General features: G+C 42.8%; 1 protein-coding gene across 1 annotated transcript; it reads left to right on the top strand.

Annotated features, from left to right (window-relative positions):
• The first annotated feature begins 695 nt into the window (after nt 1–695).
• Snrnp27 (small nuclear ribonucleoprotein U4/U6.U5 subunit 27) lies at nt 696–17871 on the top strand. The gene is made up of 6 exons (XM_004668322.2): nt 696–808; nt 2539–2659; nt 3632–3744; nt 4803–4882; nt 16072–16136; nt 17492–17871. The coding sequence occupies exons 1-6, from the start codon at nt 775–777 to the stop codon at nt 17544–17546; spliced, it is 468 nt and encodes a 155-aa protein (XP_004668379.1). The 5' UTR covers nt 696–774; the 3' UTR covers nt 17547–17871.
• The last annotated feature ends 537 nt before the right edge of the window (nt 17872–18408 follow it).

The following is an 18408-nucleotide window of genomic DNA, read 5'->3' as shown; positions in this document are numbered from 1 at the left end:
CATGGGATTGAAGCTGTTGGGCTCAGAAGCAGCTGAGCTAGATTTTTAAAGGAAAGCGACAAGCAGGGCAGGGAATGGGGAGAGGAAGAGGGAAAAAGGATGTAACAGGGCCATTTCCATTGTTGACTTGTTTTCCCAGGTAGGACTATTAGGTTTTAACTAGTTCTTTGATGATAGCAGGTTTGCATGGCTACTGCAAGAGGCTGACCTTATCCGGTTGTGGTTTGGGAAGTTATTTACAACCCAAACTAATTTCCTCTGTACTAAAGGCCGTTCCAAGGCCAACATGTCCCAGTAATTTCTGTGACTTTAATGATTGCTGGGACCCAGACTTATCAATTCTTACACATCTGGCTTACGTGGGTTCTGGCTCCTTCGAATTTGCAAGCAAAGTGCCTAAACCACTAAGCCATCTCTCCAGCCCTGCTCTTTACTTACAGTTGGCAGACAGTGAGCTTTAGTGCATTCTTTCCTCATGAGTTATATGCATTTTCCTAAGAACACCAGCGTGTTTTTAATGCCTACAGTGTACAAAGCGGTGGAAGTTGCGGCAAAAACGAGGCAGAGGGGTGAGAAAGCAGCACACTGGTTCTAGCGCAGCCTGGGCGGCGGGGCCCTGGACTCCGGGCGGGCTCACACAGCCGCTTTCTCCAGGAGCCGGAACCCTAGCGGCTCCTAGCGACCGTTTCCAGTCGGTGATCAAGATTCCGTGTCCGGTTGCCCCGGAAGTTGTTGCGCGGGTTTTCCCAGGACGATCGGTGGAGTAGTGCTTCGATGGGTCGCAGTCGCAGCCGCTCCCCGCGGAGGGGTGAGTCCAAAAGCCTCGGGGACCGAGGACCAGAGGACCCGGTCGCAGGCTCACCCTGAATTTTGAGCTCCAGGGTAACGGGAAGTACGGCCTTTTCCTCCCGAGGGAGATAGCGACGAAGGCCGCGCCCTCCACTCTGAAGTCCCGACCCTCGTTTTGGGGGCAGCATTTTGTGTTTTGTTTTCCTCTGAATTAGGGTTTTGGACCACAGTTCCTTGGGTTAATTTCAGGGTGATGGTGCACAAATCCACCCAACTGTCTGAGTCTTACTTCCATAATCACTGGAGATAATAGTACTTTGAAATTTTGAAGTGAGAGCCAGGCGTGGTGGCGCACGCCTATTTAATTCCAGAGGCAAAGGTACGAGGATCGCCGCTAGTTCGAGGCCACCCTGAGACTACATGAATTCTAGGTCAGCCAGGATTAGAGCGAGACCATACCTCAAAAAAAAAAAAAAAAAAAAGATGTGAGAATTAATGTTACCTTCCCTAACATTCATGTTATTTTCCTGGCTCATAAGATGTTTAATAAATGTTTGAGAGAGTATGGGCAGGCCAGGGACTCCTGCCACTGCAGAACTCCTCCAGATGCTTGTTCCACCATGTGCATCTAGCTTTATATGGACACTGGGGAATCAGACATTGCAAGCAAGCGCCTTTAACCACTGAGCCAACTTTCCAGCCCCCCAATGTTCAGAATTTTGAGGGAGCTCGCTCTCTAATGTTTCCTGTGTCCAGCCCCAAAACAGGCAGTGCTATTTGAAGAAACTGTATTTCCATCAAATCCAGCTTAGACTTTTGATTCTGCCTCAGGTTCATATTTGTGGAATCCTCAACTACTGAATATTAAGATTTCTCACAAGTTAACAGGCCTGAAGCATCCTGGGGGCTTTTAGCCCTAAAAGTGCTGTAAGTCTGGAATAACCACTGGATTTCATAGGGGGAAAATGCATCTATGTTTTTAGCATTAACCTTTGATTAGGTCAACCTACCAAGTACAGAAAGGGTTGATTGAACAAGAGGTAAAACATATCTTCATACACCTTCATATATTGAAAACCAAACGGGGTGGGGGTGGGGAACCTAGCTAGGCATGGTGATGCACACCTGTAATCTTACACTCCAGAGGCAGGTAGGAGGATCCTCATGAGCTTGAGACCAGCCTGGAACTAAATAGTTTCAGGTCAGGGTGGGGTACAGTGAGATCCTGCCTCAAAAACAAAAAGACAAAATTAGAAATCTTAGTTTTGCGTTTAAATTATAATTCATTGCATGTTAGGCAAGCATTAAGACAGGGTCTCTTACTGAACCCAGAGGTTGCTGATTCAGCTATGGTAGCTAGCTAATTACCTTGCCCCAGGGGTTCCCCTGTCACTGCCTACCAGTTACTGGGATTACAAGCAGGCTGACATACCCATCTGGCATTTACGTGGGCACTGGGATATGAACTCCTGTCCTCACACTTGCACAGCAAATATTTTACTGACTGCCTAGCCCATCCTCTGTGTTTGAGAAAGAGTTTCATGTAACTGAGATTGGCATTGCATTTCCGGTCCTGCTACTACTCCCCAGTGCTGGAACTGTACTGTGCATCACCATGTCAGACTATTGCTTGTTTTAACCTTTTTATTGTGTCCACTAGAAATAGCTTACACTGTATTTCTATAGGACAGCTCTAGATATGTATGACTTTTCAGCTCAAACTCTGCAATTTTTGCCTATTTGTATTAGAACGTAGGCGGTCCCGGTCCACATCCCGGGAGAGAGAACGCAGGCGTCGGGAGAGGTCCAGGTCTAGGGAGAGAGAGCGTAGAAGGAGCCGCTCTAGATCACCCCACCGGAGGCGCTCCAGGTGAGTGCAGAAAATAAACCAGGAGCTTTATTACAGAGCTACAAAGGATAAACTGGTAGCTGCCCTGAATTTTGTTTTCATCACTTTGAAGGGATTTTGTGGTGGTTTGAATCAGGTGACTCCCATAAACCAGTGTGTTCTGTCTGAATGCCTGCTCACCAGCTGGTGGCAATTTGGGAGTTGGGGCCTTGTAGGAAGTGTGTTGCTGGGTATAGACCTTGAGGTTTATCAGCCCTTAGCTTGCCAGGCTCACTCTCTTACTGCTGTGTTTACCTACTGTGGCAGAGTTGATGTCCAGCTTCTGCTCATGTCATCCTTTCCCATGCCCTCATGAAGCTTCCCCTCAAGACTATATGCCAAAAAAAAAAAAAAAAAAAAAAAAAAGCTTTCTTCCCACCAGCTGTTTCTAGTAGAGTGTTTGTCCAGCAATAGATAACTACAAGGGGATTTACAGAAATGTACAAGTTAATCTTACTTTGTTCCAAAGCTAACATTACCCTTGGCAAAATGGTCTTAACTATGCTGTATGATAGAATTGTCTTGAGTACATGAGGAACAGTAAATGTAGTACCTAACAAAGTAAGAAATCAGTATTTTGTAACTTTTTGATAATAATGGTTTATTCAGATAAGTAGTCAAGAATGGGTAAACCTAGAAGAACATTAGAAATGGACTTCTTTTGTGAGTTTTAGTAATTGTTAGAAATGTTTACAGTAGATTTTCTATCTCAAAATTTCTAGCTCTAGCTATACTGAGAATACTGATGGCTAGAGAGTGAACTATATTGTTCATTTGTTCTCAGTAATCAGCCTGGATAGAACCTTCCTTGATTTGTTATGGAAAATGGACTCTGTTCTCTGTACCCTGGCTTGGTGGAGCCTTCACCCTTTAGGAACTCTTGCATATCTGTACTAACCAGCACGGAGTTACCATGTACATGTGCTTCTGACATTTTACTTATGTAAATGTTAGATCTCCAAGACGACATAGATCCACATCTCCTTCTCCTTCTCGACTAAAAGAAAGAAGAGATGAGGAAAAGAAAGAAACAAAGGAAGTGAAGGGCAAAGAGCGTCAGATCACTGGTAATGTTATTGAATATATGATTTTGATAGATGAGTGACCTTGTTTAGGAAAAGAAGCAAAGGAAGTGAAGGCGAAGAGCCTCAGATCACTGGTAATGTTATTGAATATATGATTTTGACAGTTTCATATGTATATGTAATGCATTTTGATCATTTTCAGCCACACTGTCCCTCCTTGTTCTCCCACTCTTGCTGAACTCCCTTCCTTTTCCTAACTAGTCACCCTGTTCTATTTTTGTCTTTTTTTTTTTGCCTTGTGTGTGTGTGTGTGTATGTGTTGCAATGAGTTTCATTAGGATTGCTTACATGAGCATGGACAAATTACCAGTAAAGCAAATGCTACTAAAAAAGCTGCCCTCTCCCCAGCAACTATTAACTGCCAGTAGTTCTTCATGAGGGTTGGGGCCTTGTGAGCCCTTTCCCAACCTGTGACAGAATGTTGACAAAGTCAGTGTTTGTGCATGTAATCAGCCATATGAGTACATAAGTACAAGAGCATATAAGTTTCATGTCCAGAATACAGTGTTCCACAGCACTCCTCCCCTTCCTTTGGCGCCTACATTCTGAGATTTTAATTGTGTGCTAGTGAATTGCTGTTATGTGTGGTACTCCTGGTATAATCTAGGAGACAATTAAAACCTGGGAAAATTGTATGAGTTATATCTGTCCAAATTTAAGAGCAATTTTTCTCATTACATTTATCTTTCTAAAATTTTTTTAATGTTTTGCTTTTTTATATGAGAGAGGCAGATGGAGAGACAATGGGTGTACCATGGCCTCTAGCCACTGCAAACGAACTCCAGATGCATGTGCCACCTTGTGCACTTAGCTTATACAGGCACTGGGGAATTGAACCTGGGTCCTTAGGCTTTGCAGGCAAGTGCCTTAATCACTATAAGCCATCTGTCTGGCCCACATTTATCTTTGATGTTTACTGCTGATCAGGTGAAAACACTGAATCTGTTGCTATCCCTATTCTGATTTGTACATGTGCATAGATGTGTATATATATACACACAAGGATATGAGAGTTCAAAATATTGTATTTATTTTTGCAGAGGAAGACTTAGAGGGTAAAACAGAGGAAGAAATAGAAATGATGAAGTTAATGGGATTTGCCTCTTTTGACTCCACAAAAGTGAGTAAACTGTTCAGCTAATCAACATTTTGATTGAATTAATTCATTGTACATGTCCTTAGTCTCCATATTCTTTTACTGTCACTTGTAATTTCTTCCATTGGCTCAAGTTTGTTTGTTTATGTGATAGTCTGTTTAAGGGGTTCTGACCACAGAAGGAAAGATTGAATTCCCATGGTAGTTGATGGGGTATCTGCTGATAATGTCTGAATTAGTTGTTCAAGGGCAGACAGATGTGATGAGACACAAAAAGAAGAGGATCATGTAAAGCAGAGTGCAGTGCAGATGTGTGAGAACATGGTGCATGGTAGGAACTCTGATTCAGTGATGGTAAAGAGTGTTAAATGGCTTCATGACTACAGTGGAGGGTTGGGGACAAATCCAGGCCCTTAGCCATGCTAAGGAATTTAGAATTAGATTCTGTAGAGGTTGACAGAAAGAAGGATTTTTGTTTGTTTGCCTATTTTTATTTATTATTTGAGAGAAAGAGGCAGATAGAAAATGGGCATGCCAGGGCCTCCAGCTGCTCACAGACTCCAGACTTGTGTGCCACTTTGTACATCTGGCTTCATTGGGGCACTGGAGAATCCAACCTGGACCACCAGCCCTTCCAGGCAAGCACCTTCACCACTAAGCCATTTCTCCAGCCCTGTTTGCTTGTTTTGTATTTTTATTTATTTTACTTTATTTATTTGACAGCGGCAGACAGAGGAAAAGGCAGAGAGAGAGAGACAGAGAGAATGGGCACACCAGGGCCTCTAGCCACTGCAAACAAACTCCAGATGTGTGCGCCCCCTTATGCATCTGGGTAACATTGGTCCTGGGGAATCGAACCTGGGTCCTTAGGCTTCACAGGCAAGCCCTTAACCACTAAGCCATCTCTCCAGCCCCTGCTTGCTTGTTTTTGAGATGGGGTCTCAAGCCTAGGCTAACCTAGAACTCACTCTATAGCCCAGGTTGGCCTTGAACTCATGGTGATTCTTCTACCTAAGCTTCCTTAGTACTGGAATTAAAGGTGCGTACCATCACTCCAGGCGTGTGTGTGTTTTGAGACATCCCACACTGGCCTTGAACTTAAAATCCTCTAGCCTCTATTTCTGGAATTAAAAAGCAAAAATTTTTAAATAAGAGAATTGTTAGGAAAAGCAGGAAGGGAACAAGAGAAAAGACCCAGCTCAATAGCAGAGACAGGATTTATTTGGGAAAGCCTAAGAAGGGCCCTGTCCAAGCATGTTCAGAAGCCCCTTCCCTTTCAGACTGGAGATTACTTATGTAGAGGTGGTGGTGGTGGGGGGGGGTGTCATTGGAATTGCTTGGTTGCAGAGCAGTACACCTTGCCTCAGGGCTTGGGCCACTACAGAAAGTGATAATGGGGATGGGTGGTCTGGATCACTTCAGGAATGTGGTAACAGGGAGGGGTGGTGTGGTCACTCTTGGGAGACAAGTGTTACAATGAAATGTCAGTCAGAGCCCCAAGATGGAGTCATTCTGGTTCTAACAGGAGTGATAGGATAGAGAGATGGCTTAGCAGTTAAGGGGCTTACCTGCAAAACCTAATGACCTGTGTTCAATTCCCCACTACCCACATAAAGCCAGGTGCACAAAGTGGTATATACATCTGGAGTTTGTTTGCAGTGGTTGAAGGCCCTGGTGCACCTATTTTCTCTCATTCATTCATTCATTCATTCATATTCTCTCTCTCCTTGAAAATCAATACAAAATGTTCTTTTAAATGTAGAATTTAAATATAAAAAAATTAGGGAATGACATAAGTATGAGTGTTTCAGAAAAATTACTACAGATGGAGGACCGATGAGAGGTGGGTAGTTTGGAGGCAGAGAGAACTGCTAAATTGTGCAAACTAATGGTGACACAGGCTGAGTTGAGAACCCCTGAGTGGAAGTGATATCTTTGATATCTGTGAGGCATTGGGCTCAGGAGCCTAGGTATCATTGGTGACCCAGAATTATGAGAAGGGACCTGCTGGGAAGTAGAATATTGAACACATAGACCATATTAGGCAGCTGCTTTGTGACTCAGCTGAGGGGGGTTCGGGCCGGGATAGACTGGAGAACCAGTGCTGTCTAACCTTCATCAGAATGCCAAGAATTAAGAGGGGTGGGAAAAGATGGAGAGATTGAAGTGGAAGAGTGAAAGGAAGGGTCAAGAATAGAGACAGGAAGATGAGGAAGAGAGGAGATGTAAAGGGGTTAGAGAAAAGAAAGAAGGAAAGGAGGAGGGTCGTGGGGGAACGTGTTTGTACAAAGGAGTATATATTTTGCTAGGCATGGTAGCACTCACCTGTAATCCCGGCACAAAGATTTATAGAGTGAGCTTGAGGCCAGCTTGGGCTACATGAAATCCTGTCCCAAAAAGTAAAACAAGGCAAAAAAAAGTATACTTTTTCACATGTCTTTTAAAATGTTAAGTCTAGCCAGGTGTGGTGGCACACGCCTTTAATCCCAGCACTTGAGATGTAGAGGTAGGAGGAGCACTGTGAGTTCAAGGCCACCTTGAGACTACATAGTCAATTCCATGTCAGCCTGGGCTAGAGCAAAGCCTCACCTCAAAAAAATAAATAAGTAAATAAAAATAAAATATTAAGTCTCGGGCTGGAGAGATGGCTCAATAGTTAAAGCATTTGCCTGCAAAGCCAAAGGACCCAGGTTCAACTAACTCCCCAGGACCCACGTAAAGCCAGATGCACAAGGTGACACATGCATCTGGTGTCTTTTTCTAGTGGCTGGAGGCCCTAGCACCCCCATTCTCTGTCCTTTCCTCCCCTTAAATAATAATAAAATGTTAAGACTATATAATTTTATAAATGGAAAGTGATATTTTTGAGAATTGTCAAAAATAATCTACTTCCCCTGATCCTGTATTCATTCAGTTGTAAATAGGTAATGTCAAATGCCTAAGAGATTTTGTTTGTTTGTTTGTTTGTTTGTTTTTTCGAGGGAGGGTCTCACTCTAGCTCAGGCTGACCTGGAATTCACTATGTCGTCTCAGGGTGGCTTTGAACTTATGGCGATCCTCCTGCCTCTGCCTCTCGAGTGCTGGGATTAAAGGTGTGCACCACCATTCCTGGCTAGCCCTAAGAGAATTTTTTTTTTTTCAAGGTAGGGTTTCACTCTAGTCCAGGCTGACTTGGAATTCACTATGTAGTCTTAGGGTGGCCTCGAACTCACAGTGATTCCCCTACCTCGGCCTCCTGAGTGCTGGGATGAAAGGCACCACTACATCTGGCTAGACTTAACATTTTTATTTATTTATTTATTTTTTAATTGTTTTATTCATTTAGTTTTTATTAATCAGGAGAGGGAGAGAGAGAGTGGACATGCTAGGCTTCTACCTGCATTCACCAAACTCCAGATGCATCTGACACTCTGCATATGAATTTATGTAGGTAGTGGGGAACTGAACATTGGTCAGTGGGCTTTGCAGGCAAGTGCCTTAGTCACTGAGCAATTCTGCCAAACCCATAACATACATTATTATGTAGGTATAGGGTATCCAAAGTCAGGCCCTCATGCTTTTATGGTATTCACTTTTCCCAGTTAACCATCTCCAAGTCCTTTGAAATATATTTTTTTTAATTAATTAATTTATTTATTTGAGAGCAACAGACACAGAGAGAAAGACAGATAGAGGGAGAGAGAGAGAATGGGCGCGCCCGGGCTTCCAGCCTCTGCAAACGAACTCCAGATGCGTGAGCCCCCTTGTGCATCTGGCTCACGTGGGACCTGGGGAACCGAGCCTCGAACCGGGGTTCTTAGGCTTCACAGGCAAGCGCTTAACCGCTAAGCCATCTCTCCAGCCCTGAAATTTTTTTTTTGTTATTTTTAATATTTTATTGATTTACTTATTTTTGAGGGGGAGGAGGAAAGGCAAATAGAGAGAGGGAGAGGCAGATAGAGAGAGAAAATGGGCACACCAGGGCCTCCAGCCACTAAAAACAAACTCCAGACGTATATGTCACCATGTGCATTTGGCTTCATGGGTTCTGGGGAGTCGAACCTGGGTTCTTGGGCTTCATAGGTAAGCGCCTTAACAGCTTAGCCATCTCTCCAGCCCCAATTTTATGGACTCTTATTTACAAGCATACTGATTGGAATGGTAAAAGAAAGATCTGTCTAAACTTTGCAGTGATTTAAAATACATTGTCAAGTATGTCTGTAATAACCTGTCCTTTGAATAGAAAGCAAGCACAGTAATCTGACCATCAATGGAATGTGCCCTTGATCTTTCTCTTCTAGTCATGATTTTGTGGCTAAATTAGTTTGTTATAGCCTCTCATTTGTGTGACAAACAGGCGAGGGTGAGACAATAAGCAAAAGAAGGGTATTGAGCCAGCTGACAGCAATAGAACACAGTCATTTACCACATAACAACATTTCACCAATGATGAATCACTGTGATCCTCTAAGACTGTATCAAGTAGCAATGCTGTAGCAACTGTAGCTTTGAGAATACAATCTGTAAGTGTCCATCACACAACGACAGAATTTGTTAATGGACCACATCTTGGGATACATTCCCACTGGTAAGTGCTGCATGACTGCAGTTTTTTGTTGCGAGTTAATTGCTCACCAGTGGATGGGTCCCGCAGCCATGGCCACTAAGGGTGTGCTTCAGCTCACATGTGTCAGGGACGTGTCAGATTGTCACAGATGGAATTGACTGAAATCTACGTATCTTTATGTTGCCAACATTTCAAAGGTTAGGTGAAGACCTCATTGTATTACTGCATGGGACAGTCCTGCAAATGAAAGCTAGCTCTACTCAATTCACTCCTGGTGGTCAATTATATTGAACATGTTTTAACACAGTACTCATTTGTTCAAAGTGGTTATGAGGAGTGTGCTCTGTGCCAAATATTGCACTAGGAATATAGTAAGCATTTAAACTTGGAAGTCTTGCCCTGAAGGAACTCAGGCTGAGCATGTGGGGATGAATAAAGGAGGACTATGCCGACAATGGAAGAAGGCCACTAGGGCTTAGAGACCAGCAGTGAATGTGCTCAGGCCACAGCACTGCAATGTCCCGGGGACACCTTCATGTACAATGTGCATGTGTAAGGTCTGGGCGTGGAAGGTAGTTTACACGCAGGGCATATTAGCATCCTATTTCAGATGAAGAGCACTTATTAATCCAGTGAAATTGAAAACATATACAGTGAGAAATGAACAATCCCTTGTTAGGGTTGACTTGTTTTATTCCTTATATGTGAGGTTTAGTTAGCTACTAAGAAGGAAGGATGTACAGGTTCCTACAACAAGAGCTAGGATGAGAACTTGGAGGTAAAAGAGCCAAAGAATTTCAAATTGGCTGACTTCACTTTACACTAAACTTAAAATCAGACTCCTATTTCACTCATTCCTTACTATGTGACTGGCAGGCACAGTACTGGGCAGCAGGACATAGCACTGACCCTGTATTTACAGTGCACTGAGAGGTCCACACATGACCTAGTAACACCTCTGCTCTGATGAGGATCTGCACAGTGTGCAGCAAAGTGTGTGTGTGTGGGGGGGGAATCTGTGTGGACTGCCTGAGGAAGCTTCAGGAGAGAGAGTGGGGAGGTAATGAAAGGAGGTTGACCTGGCTGAGCACACAAGCTGAGAAAGGAAGCATCAAGTTAAGCTGGAAGGAGACAGGCACAGCCATGCTGGGCCTTCATTAGCTGAGGAGTTTGGGTTTTAACTGGAACGCAGGTGGTGATGAAGGTATGCTGTGCAAGGCTGGAAGGAGCTTAAAGGCATCCTCTGGATCAACCGCTGCACATCTGGGCTTCTGCCATGCTCAGTCTGTCTCCCGCCACTCCTGCTGATACATCCCTTCCCGATCCTTTTCTCTCCAACAACCTGTACTAAAAAAATGGGCTGTCTCTTTGGCCTCCCCATTAACATCATGGCTGAGTTCTGAGATCTTATACACCTCATGGTGATAATCTCGGCTCACCAGTTTGAAGCTCAGGGATTTCCTGCCCCTCCTCCTCTCCAAGAACTCCATGGTGCGGGGCGGCCGCCACGGCCGATGCGGGCAGCCCCCGGGTGGGCACTCCTCCGCTCCGGCGCGGGCTCCCGGCGCCCTAGGCGTCCCCGCGCCTGCCCGTCATGCCGCCGCCCGCCCGCCCGCCCGCCGCAGCTCAACTTTCCGCGGGCAGCGGGGGCGCGGAGGAGGAGGCGGCGGAGGGCTCTGGCGCACGGGCGCCGCGATCCGGGGCTGCGGGTTGCTCGCCTGCCGACGCGGCGGGAGAGGGCGGCAGCGGCCTGAAATATTTTTAATAATCATTTTAAAGATATTATTTTTACATTCATAACATCTTCTATCAATTATACACTAAAACTTGGATAACCACTGGGTGTGGTGGCATTTGCCTTTAGTTGCATTGGAGAGGCAAAGATAGAAGAATCACTAAGAGTTACAGGCCAGCCTGAGACTGCATAGTGAATTCCAAGTAAGCATGAAGTGAACATGAGGCTAGAGAAGAAACTTTACATTCAAACATCCAAATTCTGCCCCTGACCCACTTAAACTAATGACCATTTTATGATTACATTTGTATTTAGACTTAACATTTTAAAAGAGATGTTAAAAAATACACTTTTTTACCTTCTTTTACTTTTTGGGACAGGATCTCAGTGTGCCCCAATGCCTGGCCCTAAGAGATTTGTTTTTGGTTTTTCGAGGTAGGGTCCCACTCTAGCCCAGGCTGACCTGGAATTCACTATGTAGTCTCAGGGTGGCCTCGAACTCACGGTTATCCTCCTACCTCTGCCTCCCGAGTGCTGGGATTAAAGGCGTGCGCCACCATACCTGGCCCTAAGAGATTTTTTAAAAATATTTTTTTATTTATTTATTTGCAAGCAGAGAGAGACAGACAGAATGGTATACCAGTGCCTCTAGCAGTTGCAAATGGACTCCAGATGCATGTGCCAATTTGTGCATCTGGCTGTACATGGGTACTGGAGAATTGAACTCAGGTTATTAGGTTTTGCAGGCAGGCACCTTAACCTTGGAGCCATCCCTTCAGCCCTTGTTTTTGTTTTTTGAGGCAAGGTCTCATGCATTGCAATCTGTCAACAAACTCCATAGGCAGTTAAGGATGACCTTGAACTTTTTAAAAAAATGTTTATTTGGAAGCAGAGAGAGAAGACAGAGAGAATGGGTGTGCCAAGGCCTCTAGCCACTGCAAATGAACTCCAGATACATGCAGCACTCTGCGCATCTGGGTTTATGTGGGTACTGGGGAATCGAACCTGGGTTGTTGGGCTTTGCAGCCAAACACCTTAACCATTGAGCCATTTCTCCAGCTCTTAATCTTTCTGTCTCACCTTCCTGAGTGATAAGATTATAGGCATGTATCACCACATCCAATTTATGCAGTGCTAGAGATAGAACCCAGGGCTTCATGAATGCTAGGCAAGCACTCTACCAACTGAGCTACATTCCCAGCCTGAATTTTTTGTTGTTGTTGGGTGTGTGTGGGTGTGTCTGGTATGCATGTGAATATGTGAATGTATGTTCATAGTCTGGATGCACATGTATGTGGAGGTGAGAGGTTGACAACTCATTTTATTTTATTTAGAGAGTATCTCTCACCCTAATTCACTAATTTAGCCATGATGAATAGTATCCCCTTAAACTGTGAGCCAAAATAAACATTTTCTTCCTTAAGTTGATTTTGTCAGGTATTTTGTCATAGCAATGAGAAAAATAACTAATACGCCAAATTCTTTTTGTGTTGGTGGTGGTTTGAGACAGGGTATCATTTAACCCAGGCTACAAATTCACTGTGTGACCTTGAACTCCTTACCCTCCTGCCTCTACCTCCCAAGTACTGTGAGTTTAAGTGTATGCCACCATGCCCAGTTTAAATCCTTATTTGTTTTTTCCAAAGAGTATTTTATAAGTGAAATATGTATCTGGTAAAAAAAAAAAAAATCTCCAGAGTGAGGCAATCTTTTTGTTCTTAGATTAGGGAAGGAACTTACTGGAATTGTCTTGTTTTTTGAAGTTATTAGTGCCTAAATTATATTTGGAGTTCCTGAGGTTAGATGTAAAGGTGAAACTACCCTTACTTAAATGTAGTCAACATGTTGAAGATAGTCGTTTACAAAGGAGAAGTATTCGTAAGCTCTGCAAAAACTATGACTTGGGGCTGCAGAGATGGCTTATTGGTTAAGGCACTTTCCTATAAAGCTAAAGGACCCCGGTTTGATTCCCTAGTACCCAAGTAATATCAGATGCACAAGGTGGTGCATGAATTTGCAATGGCTAGAGGCCCTGTCATGCCCATTCTTTCTCTCCTCTCTCAAATAAATAAAAAAAAATTTTTTTTAATGTTTTTTTGAGGTAGGTCTCCCTGTAGCCCAGGCTGTCTTGGAATTCATTATGTAGTCTCAGGGTGGCCTCAAATTCACCCCAGTCCTCCTACCTCTGCCTCCCAAGTGTTGGGATTAAAGGTGTGTACCACCAAATCTTGCTAAAATAAAATATTAAAAAAAAATATGGCCCACTGTGGTATCAAATAATGTCAGATTATACTTATTTATTTATTTATTTATTATACTTTGGTTTGGTTTGCTCTTGTGGTACTAAAAGTTGGAAGCCAGGCTGCATTCATGCTTAGTCATTGCAGTACCACTGAGCTACAGCCAAATCCCTTTGTCTTATATATTTTTAAAAAATATTTTATTTTTACTTACTTATTTAACAGAGAAAGAGAGAGGGTGAGAGAATGGGCGTGCCAGGGCCTCCAGCCACTGCAGACAAACTCCAGGCATGTGTGCCCCCTTGTGCATCAGGCTAACATGGGTCCTGGGGAATTGAACCTGGGTCCTTTGGCTTTGCAGGCAAATGCCTTAACTATGAAGCCATCCCTCCAGCCCTTTCTTATATTTGTTTTAATGATTCCAAGGGGGGTTAATGCAGTTCATAAGCAGTTGGCTTTATGGTTGTCAGTTACAAACTGTCTTAGCTCATTCATGTTTTTCAGTCAATGTATATAGTGATATTTCCATTGTTGATCTATTGTGACACCTGTTCTTTTTTTTTTTTTTTTTTAATTTAAATATCCAGGCATCCAGCCTAGTGCCTCATCACATGCAATGCAAGCTCTCTGCTACTGAGCTACACTCCTGGCCCTATTATGGGAACTCCTCATACACCATATAGTACTTGTTTTTCTTTCTATTTTAACATTCTTTAAGAATGTTATATTTGCTGTTGGATAATTTTCTGTTCCAGTATGTAAAGAAAGGAGATCAGAGCTAGTCACATACAGGTATACATAAAGTCTACATAACATCCTGTCTCAAAACACCACCAACAAAAAATAGGGAAGCCCTCAGAAATGGAGCTTGGTAAGAAGATTAGCGTTGTGTGCTTCTTCAAGGCTAGTTTTTCCAGGTCATGCCTCCTTCTTGTTCTTAGAAGGCCAAAATGATATCCCTCAAGTAATATATCCAGTATTATTCCCTCTCTCCATAACAATAAAATTAAAAAGACAATAAAATTAAAAAGACATCCAAAGACATTTGTATAGCTGCATCTCAAATATGTGGGATCACTTGTGCTTGCCTTTAGTCCATGATTCAGAATCCTTGGTATTATCCTAATATAGATATCCCATAATTCTGCCACATAGATAGGCTATTCTCCTAAGAGTGATAACAGAGAGTTGTAGCCATGCATGTGTGTTTCATGGTGTTACTTAGTGACATTCATTTAATCATTTTCTGAATGCCTGCAAGTGCAGTGGCTTAGAATACAGCAAATCTCTTCATCAGGAAGCTTGTAGTCTCAGGCCAGGTGGGAGAGCCTATATCTACAATCCTAGCACTTGGGATGTGGAAAAGATGGAGGCACATTGATCAGAAATCCTTGGCTACATAACAGGTTCAAGGTCAGCCTGGCTACATGAAACTCCTGTTTTAAACAAAGACAAAAAACTGAAACACAGAAACAACAAAGATGAAGCTTGTTATATCACAATACTGTGTTAAGTTGGGTATGATGGTACATGCCATTAGTTCTAGCACTGGGGAGGCTCAGGTAAGAGGGTTGACATGAATTCAAGGCCAGCCTGGGCTGCAGAGTGAGCTCCAGGTCAACCTGAGGATCCTCCTACCTCAGCCTCCCCAGTGCTGGGACTAAAGGCATATGCCTACTATACCTGTTATTCTAGATTCTGATTCCTGACTTAAATCAAAGTGACTATCATCTTTGCAAAAAAAAATGGGATATAAACACATGGAAAACTTTTCAAATGTTTTTTGAAAATATTATAAGCTCAGGTTAAAATTTGCATAAGTCTAAATTTGTCTGGAGACAAAGGATTCTTTGAGCAAAAGAGGGTAGAATCTTCTATTCTACTTCCCATTATGCTTTTCATGTTTGTTGATTTATTTATTTTTGTTCATCTATTTATTTATTTGAGAGCAACAGACACAGAGAGAAAGAGGCAGATAGAGAGAGAGAGAGAGAGACAGAGAATGGGCACGCCAGGGCCTCCAGGCACTGCAAACGAACTACAGACACATGCAGCCCCTTGTGCATCTGGCTAACATGGGTCCTGGGGAATCGAGCCTTGAACCCAGGTCCTTAGGCTTCACAAGCAAGCGCTTAACCACTAAGCCATCTCTCCAGCCCTGTTGATTTATTTTTTTTTAAATTTACTTCAGAGACAGAGAATGGCATCCTGCCACTGCAAATGAACTCTAGACCATGTTCCACTTTGTGTATTTGGCTTCACATGAGTACTGGGGAATCAAACTAAGGCCATCAGGCTTTGCAAGCACTTTGCAACCACTGAGCCATCTCTCCAGCCTGATTTGTTGTTGTTTCAAGGCAGTGTCTCCCTAGCCCAGTCTGACCTGGACTTCAGTCTGTAATCCCAGGCTGGCCTCAAACTCAGCGATCCTCCTCCTTCTGTCTCCCAAGTGCTGGGGTTAAAGGCCATTTCTGCTATCCCATTTGATTTTTTTTGGTATGGCCATAAAAATAAACAGAGTCATAACACTACAGACTGCATTGGATATCATCTAGGGCTAAAAACCCTCTCTGCTTCCTTGGGCTTTTTTTCTTAAATGGCTCTTTCCGTTTAACGATGTCCCTATCATTTCCCTTTGATTCACGCATTTTAATATGTCCTTCCTGTTTTTCTGTTTATTGTCTTTCTCCAGGGGAAGAAAGTAGATGGCTCTGTAAATGCCTATGCCATAAACGTGTCACAGAAGAGGAAATATAGGTATGCTCAACCCCAGCCCCATGATTATGGTTGAACTCAGATCAGCTTTCATACATGGAAAAAAATTTGATTACACAAAAGTCATATATATTTAGGACAGGAAATGTAGCAGGTTTTTTGTTTGTTTGTTTTGGTTTTCAAGGTAGGCTAACCTGGAATTCATTATGTAGTCTCAGGTGGCCTTAAACTCACGGCAGTCCTCCTACCTCTGCCTCCTGAGTGCTGGGATTAAAGGCGTGTGCCACCATGTCCAACTAGCAGTTTTATGTAATGCCCATGTGCTGTGTATCTCAAACAGGGCTTAAATTTGCTATTCTCCTGATTCAGCTTCTGCAGTGCTGAGATTACACGCACATACCACCATACCCATCTTAGATCTACTTTGCCTTCATTTATTTATTTATTTATTGAGGGATTGCATAGAAAGAGAATAGGCATGCCAGGGCCTCTAGCTGCTGCAAACGAACTCCAGATACATGTGCCACCTGTTTATTTAGGTTCTGGGGTATTAAACCTGAGTTTTTAAACTTCACAGGCAAACGCCTTATCTGCTAATCCATCTCTCCAGCTCCACTTTGCCATTTTAAAGTTGGTTTCAGTTTTAACTCCTTTTTTAAAAAACAATTTATTTATTAGAGAGAGTAGATGCACCAGGGCTTCCAGCTAGTGCAGAGAGAGAGTGAGTGTGTGAGTGTGTGTGTGTGTGTGTGTGTATTTTTTTTCAAGGTAGGGTCTCACTCTAGCTCAGGCTGACCTGGAATTCACTATGTAGTCTCAGGTTTTAGGGTGGCCTCGAACTCATGGCGATCCTCCTACCTCTGCCTCCTGGGTGCCAACTTGGTCTCTTATTTAAAAACATCCACAAAAATATATACTTTGAGCCAGGCATGGTGGCGCACACCTTTAATCCCGGCACTCGAAAACCAAAAATAAATAAATAAGAGACCAGGTTTGGGCTGGAAAGATGCCTTAGTAGTTAAGGTGTTTGCCTGCAAAGCCTAAGGACCCAGGTTTGATACCCCAGTACCCATGTAAGCCAGATGCACAAGGAGTGCCCCGTCTTTCTCTCTCTCTCAAATAAAAAATAAATTTAAAAGAGAGAGAGACAGAGAGATCACAGGATAGAGAGATGACTTAGCTGTTAAGGCACTTGCTAGCAAAGCCTAAGGACCTATGTTCAATTCCCCAGAATCCCAACCAGATGTAAGTAGTGGAGTATGCATCTGGAGTTTGTTTGTGGTGGCTGGAGGCCCTGGTGTCCCCATTCTATTTCTCTCTGTCTATCTCTTTCTAAATGAATAAAAAATAAATAATGATCAGGTTTTTTAAAAAATAATCTCTTCTTCTTATCACAGACAGTACATGAATCGAAAGGGTGGATTCAACAGACCTTTGGATTTTATTGCGTGAGAAGTGAAATGTTTAAAAAATGGTTTTCCTTCATCTGGATCAGAGAACACATTTTACATTTTGTATTTAATATGCATCAAAAGCAGGATCTCAGTTCTTTCTTCTTATAAAGTAAGAAAACTGTATTTATGCCATGCACTTACCTTTCTCTGTAGAAGGTAGGCAAAGTACCACAGTTTTATAAATCAGTGTCACTGACTCCATGCTGTTTGTCCTCATTCCTGTGGAAGCTGTGGTGCATTCTTTGATACTTGGTAAGAGATTTTTTTTTAAACATGTGAAAGTAATTTGAATGTCTTTCACCAATAAAAAACATTTATACACACTTTCGGTTGATAAATATTTTTATTATTAAAGTATCTCTGTAGACATTTCACTTTTTCTTACATAGATTTAGATGTCTTTGGGTGGTTTTGTTTTGTTTTGTGACATTTTAGCCCTGGCTGGCCTGGAACTCTATATAAACCAGGCTGATCTTGAGCTTGGTAGCAATTCTCCCACTGTAGCCTCCCTAGTGCTGGAATTACAGGTGTGTGTCACTACACCCAGCTAAGATCTAGGTATCTTGATTTTTGGTAGTTTAGAAATTGGAAGAATGAATGTATATTTTAATGATGAGGGGGTAAGCTTGCATCCTCAGTAGCTAATGGCTAATTTGGAAGAGAGGACTGAATTTGAAAGATTGCCTAAAAATAGAGGAGCTCCGATTTTGTCAGTTCTGAGTATTGGTGCATAATTTTTTATACTTATAAAACTGTTTTTCTTTCAGTTCATCTCTTCTGAAACTAATCACAAATCAATCCCAAGTTACGGAGCACTCAATCCCATCTGCTACTTAAGTGCGAATTTGCCCCAGAAACAA

This window comes from Jaculus jaculus, chromosome 6, assembly GCF_020740685.1.
Source record: "Jaculus jaculus isolate mJacJac1 chromosome 6, mJacJac1.mat.Y.cur, whole genome shotgun sequence".
NCBI lineage: Eukaryota > Metazoa > Chordata > Mammalia > Rodentia > Dipodidae > Jaculus > Jaculus jaculus.
Note: the sequence above shows the minus strand (reverse complement) of the source record. Positions and strands in the feature narration are given on the sequence as shown.

Excerpts from the sequence above, each read along its gene's own strand:
- Snrnp27 (XM_004668322.2), top strand. The coding sequence starts at position 775 with ATGGGTCGCAGTCGCAGCCGCTCCCCGCGGAGGG. Across the intron at positions 2,660-3,631 it reads CCCCACCGGAGGCGCTCCAG|ATCTCCAAGACGACATAGAT; the intron begins GTGAGTGCAGAA and ends TGTAAATGTTAG. Across the intron at positions 4,883-16,071 it reads CCTCTTTTGACTCCACAAAA|GGGAAGAAAGTAGATGGCTC; the intron begins GTGAGTAAACTG and ends GTCTTTCTCCAG.